Genomic DNA, 18,564 nt, shown 5'->3' on the forward strand with positions numbered 1-18,564 from the left:
CCTCTTCAAAAATGCCAAGGAAAGTCTGTGAAACAACTTAACAAATTAAAAAACTCTCGCCTTACCAAGTACTGGGGAAAAAACATAATATCTCTCCTTCAAATTTGTATTTTGATTTAGGTACATTTAATCACTTTTTGTATGCGTTTTATTGAGTAATAATAAATCAATGAAATAAAATAAATGGCCAGAGTACTAACCATCATAACATAGCATTTTAAAAAAAACAGAATTTTCAAATCTACTTGAATAAACGATGATTGCTGTTATGGTTTGCGGCGTCATATTTCTGCCACACGAGTACACGGCAGCTAATGTGGGCTGAATGTGGAGAATGTCACGGGCCTGTTTATAGCTCCATCTACCGTTTGTTTCTACCGGGCGTCTCATTCCAGGGAGAAAGGCTTTTTATAAGACCTGGCGCGTGCGTGCTGACAGCGATGCCAGCTGTTGCCAGGCTCTTGCCCCGGCTATTTTAACTCTCGCGCTCTTCCAGATTCGGGGGGGGGGGGGCGCCGTGTTGATTTGCCCATGTGGTTTTGCATTTGACCCACCTGCACTTCGGACACCATGTTGTCGTCCGGCTTCATGTGGACGGTGAACGCTTCTCTCATCTCTCGCTCGCCGTCGTACAGGATCTCGATCTCCACAAAGTGCTCCTTCTCGCCATCCTTGAACTCAACATCTAAGGAAATAGCGGAGTTTACGGTCACGATCATGCGCATGGTGCTACCGCCGCGTCAGAGAATCAGTTGTACTCACATTTGGAGGTGGACGATACAAGTGATATTTACGAGCACGAAAAAACTTAAAGTGCCTATGACATGTTTGTATGATTTTCTAATTTTGACTTTATTCGGTGCTTTTATACTTTTCGTAAACATGCATTACAGTTTTACATCAGTTGAGTAGGTATTTGTGGAGAAAAGTGGAAAAATCGGTAGAAAATGACAGGAAGTGACATCACACTAGGGACTCACACTCATTCCAGTCAAAGTTTATGCATAAGTTACACAAAATAAACTACTTTTTTGACTCTAAACATTAATTTAACATAATAAAGTCGCTGTCATATATTTTAATTTGTCAAATTAAAAAATGGTGACATTAGATGAGGTTTTGCCCAGTGTTTGCTGAGTAATTTCCTACTGTGATGTCATCAATACAAACAGGAAGTGAAATAATAATTACAAAAAAAGAGCTATTCTCAGATAACATTTTTCATATTTTTTAGCTAAATTTTAAATACATAAAAGTTAACTGCATTTTAGGTCGTCCGACCTGTCAGAGGCACTTCAAGACGAACTCAGGTTAATTAATACTCTGACTCTTACTCCTTAATTAAGTCGTTACTGAGCCTGACTCCTAATTAATAAACTATTTGTTCACCATGAATTAAGTCTTCATTCATTTACTAGTACCAAAAACATGATCAGGTTATTGTTATATTGGGATCCTTTATGCAAATATTCAAAGGCCAAACCGGTGAAGTGTCTTGCCCAGGGACACAAGGGCACAGGCAAAAGTCACAATACTTTATTTTTATATGTGTATTTTCAGTTCCAACTAAGCTACTGTCGATCGCACCAAGGAAACTCAAATCTTATCCGAGTCTTTACCCTCCGACAGCGGGTTGTAGTCTTCTCCGGACGTCGCCGAGCCGTCTTTGGTGTGCACGCGGACCACGGAGACCTTGGACGTGTCGCCGACTCTCAGGATGGGGATGGTTACCACGGCGACGTTGCCTTTCACTTGGGGCTCGCGCACGCTGAACTTGATTTCGGAGAAACGGATGACGGGCTCTGAAGGCACACGAGACATTCATGAGACACGTGGTCGTCGTGGCGAAGTTGGAATCCAAATTGTGCACCAAAATAAGCCCAATATTTCAATTCGTAAAGATCTCTTTTAATTTGACATTTTGTTTTTATAGTATTTTGTTTATATCGCTCATAGTTTGATCGCGTTTTAATGCAATTTTAGCAATATTTTAATACTGATAAAACATCCCATAAAAATAATAATACTAAATTTAATGGTTTATCAAACAAGATTTCAAGCCAATTTTGGGCTTTTTTGCCAAGTCAGTTAGCAACCTATATCAAATAATGGATTGAACACTTGGGAAGGAGCTGTTTTTTTTATAAATATACATTTTAATTATAGTTTACAGCTATTTACATGAGTAAACTACATTTCTATTCAAAAATTACAAACTATTGACTGTTTATCGGACAGTTAACCCTTATCTGCAAATTAACACATTCATTTATTAGCTGTTTTGTTCCGTTTTTATGAATGGATGTCAAGATTATTAGGTTAATCGATAATCGTGATTATTCCGGTCACAATATAATCGTAAAAACAAGAAATAATAATCGTGACCGCTTCAGAAGCAGGATTAACAATTTTTTGTTCAAAATATACCCCAAAAATATACTTAAATTTAAATACGTTTTTTGTTGTTGTCACGTTTAACTTTATTTTGTCTTGCAGAAAGTTCAAATTCGTAAAGCTGCTCACAAACTGGAGGTACAGTAACATGTTAGACAACGGGCATGAAAGAAAATTGTGAATAATCATTAAATCGCAATGTTTTTCCTCACAATAATCGTAAATCATTGAACGGCATCTTACTGTCTTTCTTGTCGGTGACAGAGACCAGCGCCTCCTTCGGTTCCCCCACCGAGGCCCCGTACGGAGACGCGCTCTTGGCCGATCCCAGCACCAGCCGGAACTCCTCGTCATCCTCGTGGACCTCGTCGTCCTCCAGCTTCACCACACACGGCTTCTCGCTCTCCCCTTTGAAGCGTTCACACAAGACAGATGGACGTAAGAAACCGAACCGGCACAAGCGTCGACGTGCGAGCGAGCGCGTCCGTCTCACCGGGCAGGAAGGTGACGATGGAGGCGTCGGTGTTCGGCCTCTCGGCGTAATCCATCATGACCTGAGCCGAGCCCTGTCGAGTGTAACAGCGCACCGTGGACTTCAGGCTGACGTCGCCGCTTCGGTAGACCACGGCGCGGACCTCGCCGTCGGACTCGTCCGCTTTGTAGCTGCCGTCTTTGAACTGGACCTTTGGCACTGAGGAGACGTCAGCGAGTGTGTCAAGGATTTCAGAGCTACTGTGGACACTTGTCTAGCGCATTGTAATTTCTGTTTCCATAAGTTTAAGTGTTCATAATGTTTAAGTGTGAAAATCTAATGCCTACACATGTTTCAAGTGCTACAATTTACCGTATTTTCCGGATTAGAAATCGCACCTTTTTTTCATAGTTTGGCTGATTTATACTCAGGAGTGACATTTTCACATTGGCGGCCGCATTTCACATGTTGATTATTTTCACACTGACAACAACAAGAGGGCGCTCTAGGCTCTAAGCGACGCAGAAGAAGAATCAGCACTTCCTCTTCCTCTGGAGTTTGTGGAGTTGTTTAGAAGTGACACAGAGGAAGAAGAATTCAATGGATTTAGTGATTTGGGGTAAAACTGATGCTTTGGTAAACTTGTTAGCATGTTCTTTATGCTATAGTTATCTGAATAATTGTTAATATGTTACGAATAAATGTCCTCCAAAATTGCGACTTATACTTCAGTGCGACTTATACATGTTTTTTCCCCTTTATTATGCATTTTTTGGCTGGTGCGACTTATATTCCGGTTATACTGCAACTTATAAATACGGTTAGTTTTTTGGTTACGATATTTGAGTCCCCCATAGCCCGATAGGTTTGATCAAATATTATAATTTCACTATAAATGAGTAAAGAGGAGTAATATTAACTTTTGCTACTTGTGCTTTGATGCTTTTTATATAAATCAAGAAGGTTCCCGATATATGGATTTTACTTGGGGGTAAATGATAATCTGAAACTGTAAGAACTAAAACATTGTAACAAATATATACACACACACACACACACACACGCACACACACGCACGCACACACGCACACGCACATGCGCACGCACGCACACACGCACACACACACGCACACACGCACACACACACGCACGCACGCACACACACACGCACGCACACGCACGCACACACGCACACGCACACACGCACACGCACGCACACACGCACATGCGCACGCACGCACACACGCACACACACACACACACACACACGCACGCACACACACACACACACACGCACACGCACACGCACACGCACACATACACACATACATTTGAAATACTCTGATGTATAATACTTACAGTCGGTCAGAGTATCGTTGATGGTGACGGTGGTCTTGCTGGGCTCTCCCAACACGGCGTTCATGGGCATGTACAGCACCACGTCAAACGTCTCCGGCCCCTCCAGCTCCGGCTGTCCCAGGTCATCCAGGATGGTCACCCTGAAAGTCTGCATGGTCACGCCGGGAGCGAAGTCCAGGTTGCGACTGATGCCGACGTAGTCAAACCCGGCTGCGGCGTGGAGAGACGAGTGTTGAAACGGCGATTGTAACTGGAACACGTTAGATTTGACTCGTTCTTACCTTCGGCAGAAACGGGCTCGCTCTTCTTGGAGCGGACCGTGACGGTGGCGGTCTTTGACAGATCAGTGCCCGTTCTCCAAACCTTCACCTCCACGTAACCTGCGCTCTCATCCACCACATACTTGGGCTCTCCGAAGTACAACGACGGCTCTGTGGGAGCGCAAAGGCAAAGGAATCTCATCACGATTCATGTTTAGAGGTCAACGTTACCGACACCTAAACGCTGGAAGAAAATATATAAATGATTAAAAAAGAAGGCCAATGGAAAGAAGTCTCAAGAATCAAATACCAACACATCCAAACCTCTATCTATTCGTCTATCTTCTCAAAGTATTTGGCATCGACGCAACAAATGAATGGAATGACTTCTTCTGCATGTTCAAGGCGCGTTTTGCTGTACATTTGCTGCATACATTGTACACAGTAACTGATTTTTGAATAATTATTTGAAGCCCAAACTGGGAAGACGCCAATTTAAATGTGCGCGAGCGTGAGAGTTCTTAGTGACTCAAATGCTCTAAATGTATTTAAAATATTGCGATGGTATACACATTTTTCTGCACATATATATAAAGATACCATAAACATATTGAACTTGATAAAGCTATAAGTTATGTACAAGTTAAGGCTTAGCTCACAATTATTTTGGGGAGCAAAGGTGGCTCGCTCAATATATAATTAACGTTTATTTAGCCCGATTCAGACAAACCGAGTGGACAAACCTCCTTCATTTGTCCTTTGTAGGTCCGCACAGGAAGAGCGCCATCGTCCCTCTTATCCCGACCTCCTTTGACCTCTCCTCCTCAGGATATATAAGGAGACGCATTCTAAACTCAGCGCCAAAGGGGCCGGGCAGCACCTGAAGAATAACCCGCTTTGTGTGCGCGCGCCAAAGGGATGTGGCCGGCGTGCGATGACGGAGCGTCCGATAACGACCCCGCAGAGGGAGATGGACGAGACAAGACTCCAATTAGCAAAGACAGGGGGCAAGAATTCAGACCCCAAACACATCCATTAATCTCTCTTCGCTTGTGTATAAAGCTTGTCTTGGTCACACTCTGCCCTGCCGGCCTCCTCCAGATGAATAGATGTGAGGCTCTGGAGCTTTTTGAACTCTTTAACAGCTTCAGAAAAGTCCCAGAACCTCATAGGGAGCAATTTAAAGGGAAAAATGTCGTCATCAGCCAGTATTTTAGGTGTTGTGTATGTGTAAATGGCTGAATTCAGTTTTAAGATGAAGAGTTTGTTCAATTATGTTGCATGTGACGGTAAAAGGTTGTTTCAGCAGCACCTTTACATGGCCAGGACAGTGTTAGGACCATTGTGCGTCACTTTCAGCGCTCTGAACCCCATGAATCCCTTAGTCAAATACGCCAAAGACTTTAGTTAATAGCAGATACTTATGGACAACAATGAATCGATATAAAAACTATACTCTAAGACATGTAGCTCGAGGCATAAATAAACTCCCCGCACACACACGTGCTCTTTGCGGGCGCTAAGTTCTTCAGCGCACGGAGAGGAAACGTTACAGATGTCTGGCCAACATCACTTCTACTTCAGTTCTGCGTCGCCCCCGAGCGCTGATGACTCTTCCCTTGTGACAATTGTGCCCACCCTGTTTGTTTTGAACTATTATTATTATGGCAGCATAAAAAAAGAACCACAGAGACAAGTCACAGCATTTCACCGCACACATCAAAGGACTTAAGCCGTCTCAGAAAATAGAGCCTGTCCTGGCATTACAAAATAAATACATAGAAAGGTTCTCGGTGTTAGTGTTAAGCGTTAAGTAGCTACATATTTGTGTTTGTACGGATTCCATGTCCTGTCCGTCTGAGCGTGTTCTTCTCCTTTTGGTCAAATGACTTAAGCCTTCTCAGAAAATAGTGGGCATTACAAAATAAATACACATAAAGGCTCTCGGTGTTCCAGTGCAGGTTGTGATCAGGTAGCTACATAGTTGTGTTTGTACAGAGTCCATCGACCGTCTGAGCGTGTTCTTCTCCTTTTGTCTCGTTCAGTGTGAGGGCACTCGCGGCGCTCCAATCATATAATGCTGTGACCAAGTCCTCGTATGTCCCGATTGTTCTTAAAAACGCTGAATACCTTTGAACATGAATTACAGACACCTCTTGCAAGAAAGGTTTGCGATTCTGTGGTCGAAATGAACAAAACTAAGTCAGTGTTTCAACTGTAATTTGATCCTTGACTTGACAAACTTCATTAAACCACAAGGGGAATAGTACGGACACCAGAATGACAGATCTGCATCACACCGGTTCCAGACTTTACGTGGCTAAAATGACAGATTCTTGGAGCGTGTTTGATTCACTCTTTGGGCACAATAACGGGGCTTTTAAAAGGAAGCGAGAGCCAACATGGCAACCTAAAAGATCAGTGGGAGGAAGAGTCGGACAAATGGAGCAACAATAGGGGCTCGCTCTTGGCGGAGGCCCAAATAAGCGAGTTCAGTGAAGCGCGCGGCGGATTTACAGCCGGGGCCGTAACGCCGGGGACCCACCAAGAAGCAAGAGCCACAATGGAGCTTTACACCGTCTGTTGTCTCTTTCCTCGTCTGGGAATGTACGTTATTTACATGTAAACAACGGAGTGTCCTGGCCAAAGGAGAGTAAAATGTATGTGAAATTGTGGTAAATCTATTTGTGCAGAATTAGCAACGCGGTCAGTAGATTTGGGTAAAAATACTGCATTTATCTGAACGTGTTTAATAAATACTACATTGCATTGAAATTATGTTTATGAAATTATCTGTTGTTCTTTTAATTGTTTTTAATTGTTCTATGTGGACCTTTGTGTCTGAAATAAATGTTGAAATGATGATGTAGTTCATTTAGGTGAGACATGTTTTTATGGCAAAATCTGACAATCATTTGCATAAGTTTTGTTAAATCGAGATCAAAATTCAATTCAATCATAGTTTTAGGCATTTTCAATGAACAGATCTATAGTCAAGCCTCTGTGTGTGAAAGCATGAGGTTGGTTTTAAGTAAAGCATGTTTGAGATACATGGCAATTATTATTATTAATGAAGCCTGTCTGTTTTTCAGGGAATTGTTATAGGAAGTTAGGGATGTCACAGTGTCACATTTTAGTGTTACGATTACAGTGAGAAAAAACACCCCGATTATTGAGACTGTGACTAATCAACAGTTTTCTTTCTTTCCCCTGGTCCAACATGTTATTTCTCAAGTTTGTGACCAGAATTACAAAAATGAAAGGCAAAATAAAGCTAAATATGACAAAAACAGCCAGATGAAAAAGGTCTCTTACATTTGGATCAATTTTTTTGGACAAATAATATTTAATTTTGCATCTAGAACTGTCACATTTTTTTTTTTTTTTTGGCTCTTACGTTTATATTGTGACCTGAAAAATCCTGATTATCAATTCACCTTACAATCTTGACATCCCTATTGGAAGTAAATTCAGTTTTTAATGAGACAAAATAAAATAGAATCACAATTTTTCAAAATTCAGAAAAAAATCTTGATTTTTTATATTTTCTATTTATATTTTCTTGCACTAGTTCATTTCATTTCACGTTGTGGCTAGTTTTGTGGGAGAGTATCCTTTAACACCACCTTCTACCCATCACATTTCAATATCACTGAAACAGAGACAGAACAAAAACACGCCATTTGTAATTCATTTGTAATTCACCACAACAGTCCGACTTTTTCCAGCACCTGCCTCTTGCGCCCCCTGAGCTCCCCCTGAGCTCCCCCTGAGCACCCCCTGAGCTCCCACTGAGGGGCCGGGCGTCCGTTTAAAAACCCTTTCATGTGTCTGGGGATAACATTACTGCACCTGTCTATTGTAATCTATGACGGACAGTGATGTAAGCAGCCCAAAGGAGCTAATAGACCTGTAATGAGACCGGAGCAGAGTCCAGGGCTTTATGTGTAACTGTGTCAAATAGTAATGACTAGTACACTGTTTTATGTGTAACTGTTTCAAATAGTAATGACTAGTACATTGTTTTATGTGTAACTGTGTCAAATAGTAATGACTAGTACATTGTTTTATGTGTAACTGTGTCAAATAGTAATGACTAGTACATTGTTTTATGTGTAACTGTGTCAAATAGTAATGACTAGTACATTGTTTTATGTGTAACTGTGTCAAATAGTAATGACTAGTACACTGTTTTATGTGTAACTGTGTCAAATAGTAATGACTAGTACACTGTTTTATGTGTAACTGTTTCAAATAGTAATGACTAGTACACTGTTTTATGTGTAACTGTTTTAAATAGTAATGACTAGTACACTGTTTTATGTGTAACTGTGTCAAATAGTAATGACTAGTACACTGTTTTATGTGTAACTGTGTCAAATAGTAATGACTAGTACACTGTTTTATGTGTAACTGTGTCAAATAGTAATGACTAGTACATTGTTTTATGTGTAACTGTGTCAAATAGTAATGACTAGTACATTGTTTTATGTGTAACTGTTTCAAATAGTAATGACTAGTACATTGTTTTATGTGTAACTGTGTCAAATAGTAATGACTAGTACACTGTTTTATGTGTAACTGTGTCAAATAGTAATGACTAGTACATTGTTTTATGTGTAACTGTTTCAAATAGTAATGACTAGTACATTGTTTTATGTGTAACTGTGTCAAATAGTAATGACTAGTACATTGTTTTATGTGTAACTGTGTCAAATAGTAATGACTAGTACATTGTTTTATGTGTAACTGTTTCAAATAGTAATGACTAGTACATTGTTTTATGTGTAACTGTTTCAAATAGTAATGACTAGTACATTGTTTTATGTGTAACTGTTTCAAATAGTAATGACTAGTACATTGTTTTATGTGTAACTGTTTCAAATAGTAATGACTAGTACATTGTTTTATGTGTAACTGTTTCAAATAGTAATGACTAGTACATTGTTTTATGTGTAACTGTTTCAAATAGTAATGACTAGTACACTGTTTTATATTTGTGTCTGGGCAAATAATGTCATCACCTTAAAATTTTGGGGGAGGTTTTTCTGTCTTAATTGATAAAATAAATAAAATAAATAAAATAAATAAAATAAATAAAATAAATAAAATAAATAAAATAAATAAAATAAATAAAATAAATAAAATAAATAAAATAAATAAAATAAAATTTAAATCACAATGTATGTATTTTGAGTGGTTGCTCTCTATACAAATAGTGAGTAGTCCCCTTGGCCCTGTATCCTGAGGTGTCTTGTGGTGTCCTGATGTGTCCTGTGGTGTCCTGAGGTGTCTTGTGGTGTCCTGATGTGTCCTGTGGTGTCCTGAGGTGTCTTGTGGTGTCCTGATGTGTCCTGTGGTGTCCTGAGGTGTCTTGTGGTGTCCTGAGGTGTCCTCTGGTGTCCTGTGGTGTCCTGTGGTGGCTCTGTTTCTTGTATAAACAGCTTTATTCCTGATGGTGCTTTCTCAACTAGTGCATCTGTACTCAGCCTCATGTGTTTTAGCATGTGTATGTGTGCAAGGGTGTGGGTGGGTGCGTGGTTATCAATGTGCATATGATAGTGTCTGTGTGCACAATGTTTGGGTGTGTGGGGTAAGGCGGGTGTGGAGGTAGGGTGGATGGGTGGGGTTGTGGGCATGTTGTATTGTTTTTAATAGACTTCAATGCACTTTGCGTTAGCTTTTATTGTATGAAAGAAAACAAATCTTTATATTCCTATGTAAAAAACTGAACTCACCATCATCACTGTCTGCCAGGATGGTGACTTTGGCACTGGGGAACTTGGCGCCCACTTGGCCTCCCATGGGCATGCTGAGGGTGACGTTGAAGCTCTCCTCCTCCTCGTACAGGGAGTCGTCGATGATTATGACGCGGCAGAATTTCTCCCTCTCGTCCTTGTCAAAGCGCAGCACACTGTTGTGGTCCTCGGGGCGGGTGATGTAGTCGGAATAGGACAGCACCGTGCTGGGGATGGTGCCCGTGGCTGTACCTGAAGACAATCAGTGAAAAAACGTGGGGAGTTGATACAGGCAAAGCTTCAATAATAGTTATATTTAGCAGAGAATACAATGTTTAATCCACCCGTATTAACGTCATCGCAACAACTGTATTTACTTTTCCACGGCAATATATAAAAGGTTCATCAAATTGCGTATCTTAAATAATTAAACATTCACGCAGCCAACCGGTCTGTGTGTTAAAGCCTCTTTCAACATCGTGTCAAAGCTCCACAAATATTTTGCTCGTCTTTTCTTTGTCTCTCTTACAAATCGGCTTTTACATTCACTGAAGACAAGCAGTGCAGACAAACAAATGGAAGCCTAGATAATGCTTGAACACAGCATTATTATTCTTTTCCTCTTTTTCTTCCATGTACGATTTATTTTATACCATGCAATTACGCAAAATCCCGTGCACTTTAAGGGATTCAAATGAGTTTTCTTTAATACCTTGTTGTGTGTGGCAAACCACCATAAGCTCTTGGCTGGCATCTCCACCGCGACGCACCGGGATCAGCAACTCTCCGACGTCCTCCTCGATCTTGTACTCCACTTGAGGGATGTACACGGTCGACTCTGTTACGGGACAATCGACCAAGAGGATCAACAATGAAAACACCGCTCCCAAACACTCGGCCATTTGCTTGTGTGATATTCTAACCATCTCCAGGGTCCACTATCTCCACGGTGGCCACGTCGGGGAATTCCAGGACCGCCATGACGGGGTCGGAGAGCTGGATCTTGAAGGTTTCGGACGTCTCGAACTCCTGGTCCGTAAAGATCTTCACCCTCCACGTGGCTGTGGTTTGACCCGGGTTGAACTGAACCTGTTTCTGGGATTTACCCCGGAAGTCCTTGTCTTTCACTGCGGTGCCGTCCACAGTTGCAATGCCTGTAGTAAAGGAATAATACTTTAAATGTTGTCGAGGTGCCCAAGTAAATATTGAACACTCAAATCACAATTTTAAATAACCCTGTTGCTCAATATTGTATATATATATAACCCAAGTACCCTGTATTAAAAAGAGTTGATATGGGCTATTCATTTAACATTTTTTAATATGATCACATAAGTATATTTTGATGCGGCATAAACTGGATTTAAGCATAAAACATCGTATTCCATGTATACGATGCAAAATTTGTAGCTATTTGTTGTAGCACAAAAGTTATTCTTATTATTATTATTGGGTATAAATGTATTTTATAACTACAACTTAATTAGCCTGATTAAAGCATGAGTAAAGACTTTGTTCAGGCTAATAAAAGTGTAGTTATTATACAGTTTAATGACGGTTATTATACAGTTTAATGACAGTAGTTTTTTTTGTTGCATTTCCTCACTTAATTATGCCCAATCTTCTAAAAACTATAATCCACTAAGTTGCCCACACATGATGCGTTATATGTTGGCGTCAGGTGTGGCGTAAACGGGGGACATGTTGACATTTCCTGGCGCCCTTTACACTGGAAGGTCATGTGTACTTTGAATCAGCGCCCTTTACAGTGAGGCCTGCAAATGGAGCGGCAAGCAAACGAGACAACAAAGCATTCGCGCTATTTAAGAATCTCCGGGCGTGATTGCACCAATAAACTCCGAGACGGCTTCACGAGAATCTGTTTGGATTTCAAATAAGGGCAATGTTGACGCTTTATTACACGTCTGGCCTTCTCAATGCCGCCGTAATGAGAGAATACAGCGTGGGAGCAGTTAAATAAGCAGTAAATCTTGCATATGGCGGCATGCTAATAGGGGTATGATGTTTACCGTCAACATCTTTCACATAAACTGACTTTTGAGGGGCTTTGGGATAGGTCAGGTGACACATTTTCAAAAGGGAAATCAAAGTTTAAATCAAAGTTATGTGGACGATTTAGACACTCACTGACAAACGATGTCTCCCCGAGATAGCCTCTGCGCCTCAAAGTCAGCTCGAGATATTTAGCGTCCTCGTCCACTAAGTAGTACTCCTTCTCCAGAGAGATCCATGCCCAGTTGAGGCGGAAAGGCTGAGGCTTCAATTTGTTTCCACCTAGAGACAAGAAAGAAGGCACTTTGAGTCTTCTACAATTACAAAAGGAAGGTTCTCGCTGTGGGTGTGTATTACCGGGGCACATAAACAGTTAGGGCTTAGACATAAGTGGACGGACAGGCATTTTAATTTTGGAACCGTAAGGTGAGAAGTTAATACTAGACTTCCCCAAACTACGCACCATTCAGATTGTCCCTTGTGGTTTATGCTGAGATCAGAACTGTTTTCATGCATTCATATCCAACATCAAAATGACAAATAAGTGAAGAAGTGCAATCAAGAGTTGAGGACATTTTGACATTCTAACCTGGAACCAAGAACTAAATGTTGGCCGCAAAATATCACTATAATGCTTTTTTGTTCTTCATTTCACATTGACAAAATACATTTTATTTGGTAGCACTGGTGATGACTGTCGAGTAAACCTAATATAACAATAATAATAATATGTTAACATTGGTGCTACGCTATTTCTTTGTTGTATTGAACACCTTTTCAGTTATATTATTGGTAGCCGTAGGGATTAGATTAGCCAACTGACCCACAACGGTCACCAAATTAAGAAGAACCTGGGTTGGTAATTCCAGTGGCTATCACGTGTTATCTGCAGGGAAAAACAGGGACTTAAACATCTCATAAAATCACCATTGGACTAGAGGTGAGCGATATCGACAAAATGAATATTGAATATGTTTTTGTACTATCTCTAAAACAATAGTCAAACAATAATGAGATAATTCATCACAATGTTGCTGTAATTGCTTTAGCTGAGGTTCAGGCATGAAAAGGGAAGGAACACACCACAAAAGTGCAGAAATATCACATTATACTTGAATCTCGGATGTTAATTTGATCTTTTCCATTTTGGTTAGTTTTTTTAAAAGACAATATACTAGAAATTAAGATTCGTTATACGCCCAAAACAACCATTTTCCCTCGGTGTAACGGAACCCTCTATAGTCTCTAAGAGTGACCTGCCACTGATCCACAGCCATAAATCTTAATCCATACTATCTCATGACCAGCGTAATCCTTCAAAAGGCTCAGTTCTGGCCACTGCCCTGACGTTGAGAACATGGGAGACACTTAAGAAGTTTAGTGGCAAAACAGCCCTGCGCCTCATCCTCTCAAGGCGGAAGAATCTGCAGAACCTGTGACCAAAGCAGTCAAAACGGGCGCTGAAGAACGGATCAGGGAGGTGTGAACGCCCTATGGCACTTTAGTCTCGCATGAGCGCTCACCCTGATTGCTCCTCCGCTGACCCGACAGCAAACATGACGCTACGAGGGCACTTGGTCACTTGTAAAAGGATTTTCAGATAATGAAGCGGCAGTAATAAGTGTAAAATAACGCTTTAGAACATATTTTGGGCCCTTTTTGCTATGTGAGTTTGCAGCAACTTTCATTTTTTCGTCGTTCAATTACTCATCCCCATTTCCCGCTGTAATGTCCTGTTTAATGAAGCCTAAAAAAGAATGGTTACAGTGGGAATGATATTTTCCTACAGCCCACAAGTAGAAGCCAATCAGATATAACACTAAACTCAATGGGACACAGGGGGCACTTCAATCAAGCTGACAGGAAGTGAAGTGCAGTAATATTCTGATGTTGACCTGGGTGTTAACGGTCCATTTGAAGAACTACCAAGACGATACAGTCACATCATAACTTTAAATGCAAAAGAACGCTTACATCGACTTGATATTAGTGGGTTTGAATGTGGTTTAAAGACCTGTGATCTTTCTACTGCATTTTGAGCCATAAGAAAAATCACAAAAAAAATCATAAACAGTACGTGGCCAACTGTTGATTGCAATAAAACCTCTCAATTTGCATAACCAATCCAAATGACATGTACTGACCCTTTCACACATGCAGCTAATGAATGCGACCTCAGGTGATTAGCGCAGCGCCCAGCGGGTACAGTCGTCATGCTCCGCACTCAAGTTTCCAACAGTCATGGCTAAAAATACAGGACACATGTATCACGTCTGCTTCTCACGGCCTAGATTCTCGTCTCCGATAGGAATCGAACCTTTCGCCATATTAAACAGAGCCTCCACAACAGCTGCATTGAGGGAGAGGTGGCGGATAAGATCTTTTGTCCGTCTGCGCCTCCTCACTCGAGTAAATACAAAGCCTGGGAATCAAACCAGCGCCCGCCGCAGTCTCGTGTTAGAGTTACAAAGCCCCGACGCGGCGCAATTATCCGATAGTTTGTGGGCAGGAGCGGAGAGTGCGCCCTGGCACCCGGCCTGTTCGGGGGCCGACACCGCCACGAGCTTAGTCAGAGGCCATCGAATGAACACGGTCAAAATGCTGCCGATAATGCATTTTTAGGCATCGTTTTCAGTGCATGTTTGCTTGATCTACAGCGAACGGCTCCATCCATTGTAGATGTAGTTGCGTAACAAAGGTGGTACATGGTCTTGGGCACATATGGGGCACTTATTAGCTTCATAGTTTTGAGGTAAATCTAGCAAATTTACTTACAAATACTTCAAATTTACTACGTCAGCCCAGGCTCCCAGCTCTGTCTTTGCGCATCACTGCTTGTCGACAGTCCCTCCAAACGTTCCCGCCAGACTCCCACGTACCGGGGAGTGGAGTGACAGCTGTACCTCTCGCACCCCCCTAGATCGACCCCCCTAGATCAACCCACCCCCGTCTTACCCCCAACACGATCTTTGTTCAGCGAGGGGCCAAACAACTGACAGCAGGCCTCAGTCTGGGTGGGCCGTCTCCAGTGCCATACTATTATTCTCTCGTTCTCCTGCTCCCTCCATCTCCCTTTCTCGGTCCTCCTCCTTTTTAATGCCTGTCGGACAATAAAGACTAAAGCTTCTATTAGTCTCGACTGCGCTCGCCTTCTTCCAGGACGCCCGCAACAACTACAACTGGAAAAAGACGCTAATGTAGAGATCAAAATGGTTGTCCGTGACGTGATTCACGGTGTGGTTTATGGCGGTTTTTACGGCACATGCTATATTCGTCTGCCTATCAAACTTAATACATACAGTAGCGGCCCGGACCGGCTCACGTTACCATCCGCTCTCCAAAGTGGCAATCATCATAATTCCGGCTGAGATAAAAACTTTTATAGCTTAGACTTCATTCTGAATGTGCCTGTCGAGGTCAGCTATTCAGTCAATCTGATGTGATTGATGCTGGTGACAAACATGACAGGAAACAGCAGAGTGGGTTTATGTATGTATTTTAAAGGATTCTTTACAGTAACTAGGGCTTAACTAAAGGCTGAAAATGCCATAATGGTCTGCTTCAAAAAGGCTCAAAACAAAACAAAAACGCAAGCCCATTCATTCAGTATTACAGTATCTTGATCTTGTTACGCAATTATTTTATTAATATTATTCTTTTTGATAATAAAATAATATTAAAGCTTTAGATTGGTTCGGAGCAATTATAAATATGGCAGTTCTAGTGGTGGTTTTATTGTGTGTGTACATTATTTGTTAATATATCATACTTTCAGATGCATCATCACATCTTAAATTAAATCTATTTTTTCCATGTTGCGGAAAAATCTAAGGGTACAACATTGTAGCATGAAATGGGGGTTAGAACAGGGAGGACATTCAGCAGATTATGGAAGTTGGGCAACGTGTTTCTTTTCTAAGATGGCTTGAATTAAATCATAGACATCCCAAGCATCCCTGCATTCCTCTAAACATGTATTCCTGCTTTCTAAATATGCTTTCCGTCTTGATTTTTAAAGGTACAAATATAAACACTGACGGCGTGATCAGCACATACTTCCTGTTTCACATTTGCGCTGCACCATACATAGACGCCTGCGGGTGATAGTGGGTCGCACTGATGTTTCACAGCATGATGCAAGGGCGAGCAACCTTCTCAGAATATCCTAATCAAATAACAAGCATAACCATTATTGTATTTCCCCTATTAATCTTACATGGGTATAAATACACAGAGCTGCCTCTCAGCGACGCATGCAATGTCATATTCCGCAGTTCGTTTTGGAAGTTGGCACTCGCTGGGTGTTTTCGCATTTGTTTTTGTTGCACTTTGAAAATAGTTTGAGCTGCCGTGTGCGTTCCAAAAATGTGTGTCAGGAATGCCGCATATTAATAACGTATCATTCCTGGAGGAGGGAGGCAGCGCGGCTCGTAAATCGACACATCCCACAGGCAGGAGGCCGCTTCTGTACAGGATGCAGTCAATCTTCACCTGACAGTTTCCGAGTGTCGCCGACCACTGGCTCCAAACCGTACGATGACAAACCCTTGAACGACATCGTTCCTTATCGTAGGACATTCTGGATGTGGACGCGGAGGACACAGCAGAAAACGGATGATGTCACGATTGTTGGTTCGGAGATTTGCAAAGTAACAATATTGAGTGTGTCGTCCTGCATTTGAGGACATTCCTGTTGCAAAATATTGTCTGACTATTATTTACTACTTTTTTGTTATTGACATAAGAAAAAAAAAAGTCTGTATAAATTTTTGTCAATATTGCCCATACCTATCTAATTTAATCCTCTTTAAGAAAAAGATTGTGATAATATTTGCAATAATTAAATCCTGTTTTAGTGTACATGTAATTTTTATTTTTTATTTTCCTCTATATTTGTTTTATTTTGAAGTAAGAGAAAAAAATATGAATTCATTTGAAAGTGAATGGATGTCCTGTCTGTTTCAGGCCAAACGTTGCTGGGATAAGTTCCAGCACCTCACAATGCCAAACAGAAATAAGTGGAAAGATAAATGCAGGAAGCACAAAATAAACGTTTTTTTTCCTTCATTTTTTTAAATTGAGGGTTGTAACGATCTGAAAGTTTGGATTTGTTTTATGTGTAATTTGGAAATAGAAACCCAACTAGATACTACAAAAACAATAAAGATGTAGTCCTGAGTATATTTGCTACGCGTTTAATGCTAATTTATTGGTAATTGAACAGTTTAATACTGGCTACATTATCTTGCACAAATTGGACCACGAGTCACTGTACATTAATGCGTTGTGCTGGTTACTCCACACTGCAAATGACCATAAATAACACAGATTGATCTGAAGAAGAAACCCAGAAGAAAAGAACAAAAAGCGCCAGCAGCATCAATACTGTAACTCTATGACAGCTCGGCAAAGAGCGAACGACAGCGCTGCCATTTGAGAGCGGATAAGAATAACCAACCGCGCTCGTACATCATAAAGCCCCGCCCCGTTCGGCTCCAGAGCGCATAAATCAAAGCTCGAGAATTAGGCCAGAAACGGTGAGGGATGAATGGGTCATGTGAGAACCCGAAAAGTGCAAGAAACACACCTGGGACGGATGGGGTCGTGTGTGAAAAGGTGAAGTGTGTAAAAACCATGGAGGTGTATATGGAGGGGAGGACGCAGCAGAGGCGGTGAGAACATGGGATGGGCGGGGGCCACGGAGAGGCCTGAGCTTCCAACAGTAGCTGGGGGCCAATACAGGGCTCTGGTAGACAGTAAATCTCCACAGACTGATGACACGAGTGACACGCAAGATCCCCAAACACTGTTAGGAAGTTGCGGTGTAACACGGTAGCTTCAGGAGGCGGAGGCACGAGTAGAGATGAAAAGGAACCGGATCGCTTTTTTGCTCGAATAAAATCTTTCTGAGAGGTGTGTGAACATTTTGTGAGGATATCAATTTTAACTGTGACTTCTAAAGGTTGCAATGTGATTTCCTGTGCAGGGGGATGAAGCCAAGAACTGCGAGTGGTTCCTACAGTGTAAGTGGACCACCAAGTCTCTCTATTTCCACGACAAGTAGAATTATGATGATGGCATCGTGGCAAAACTGCAGAAGCATTAAATTGTAAATAAAAGCCAAATATTTAGTTGTAGTGGAAGCAGGAAATTAAAGTGCCCATGACAGGTTTTTACGATTTTCTGATTTCAACTTTATTTGGTGTGTTTATACCTGTTGAACATAATGATAGTTTTACACCAATCTAGTAAGTATTTGTGGATAAAAGTCGAAAAACATTTGTAGAAAATGACAGGAAGTGACATCACACTAGAGATACTCATTATA

At 41.3% G+C, this 18,564-nt stretch overlaps 1 protein-coding gene across 1 annotated transcript in view; it reads right to left on the bottom strand.

The window, feature by feature from the left end:
* Positions 1-18,564, bottom strand: part of frem3 (Fras1 related extracellular matrix 3) — a 36,713-nt gene that overhangs the window by 8,838 nt on the left and 9,311 nt on the right. Inside the window, exons 3-12 of the mRNA XM_072464009.1 lie at positions 12,372-12,518; positions 11,147-11,377; positions 10,936-11,061; positions 10,224-10,475; positions 4,507-4,656; positions 4,226-4,435; positions 2,888-3,085; positions 2,638-2,802; positions 1,620-1,802; positions 555-685 (exon numbers count right to left, since the gene is read on the bottom strand). Coding sequence (XP_072320110.1) covers positions 555-685; positions 1,620-1,802; positions 2,638-2,802; positions 2,888-3,085; positions 4,226-4,435; positions 4,507-4,656; positions 10,224-10,475; positions 10,936-11,061; positions 11,147-11,377; positions 12,372-12,518 — 1,793 coding nt within the window. The remainder of the gene's footprint in view (positions 1-554; positions 686-1,619; positions 1,803-2,637; positions 2,803-2,887; positions 3,086-4,225; positions 4,436-4,506; positions 4,657-10,223; positions 10,476-10,935; positions 11,062-11,146; positions 11,378-12,371; positions 12,519-18,564) is intronic.

Source organism: Eucyclogobius newberryi, unplaced genomic scaffold, assembly GCF_026437365.1.
Source record: "Eucyclogobius newberryi isolate DKJ021-1_F unplaced genomic scaffold, fEucNew1.0.hap1 SCAF_4, whole genome shotgun sequence".
In the NCBI taxonomy this organism is placed as follows: Eukaryota; Metazoa; Chordata; class Actinopteri; order Gobiiformes; family Gobiidae; genus Eucyclogobius; species Eucyclogobius newberryi.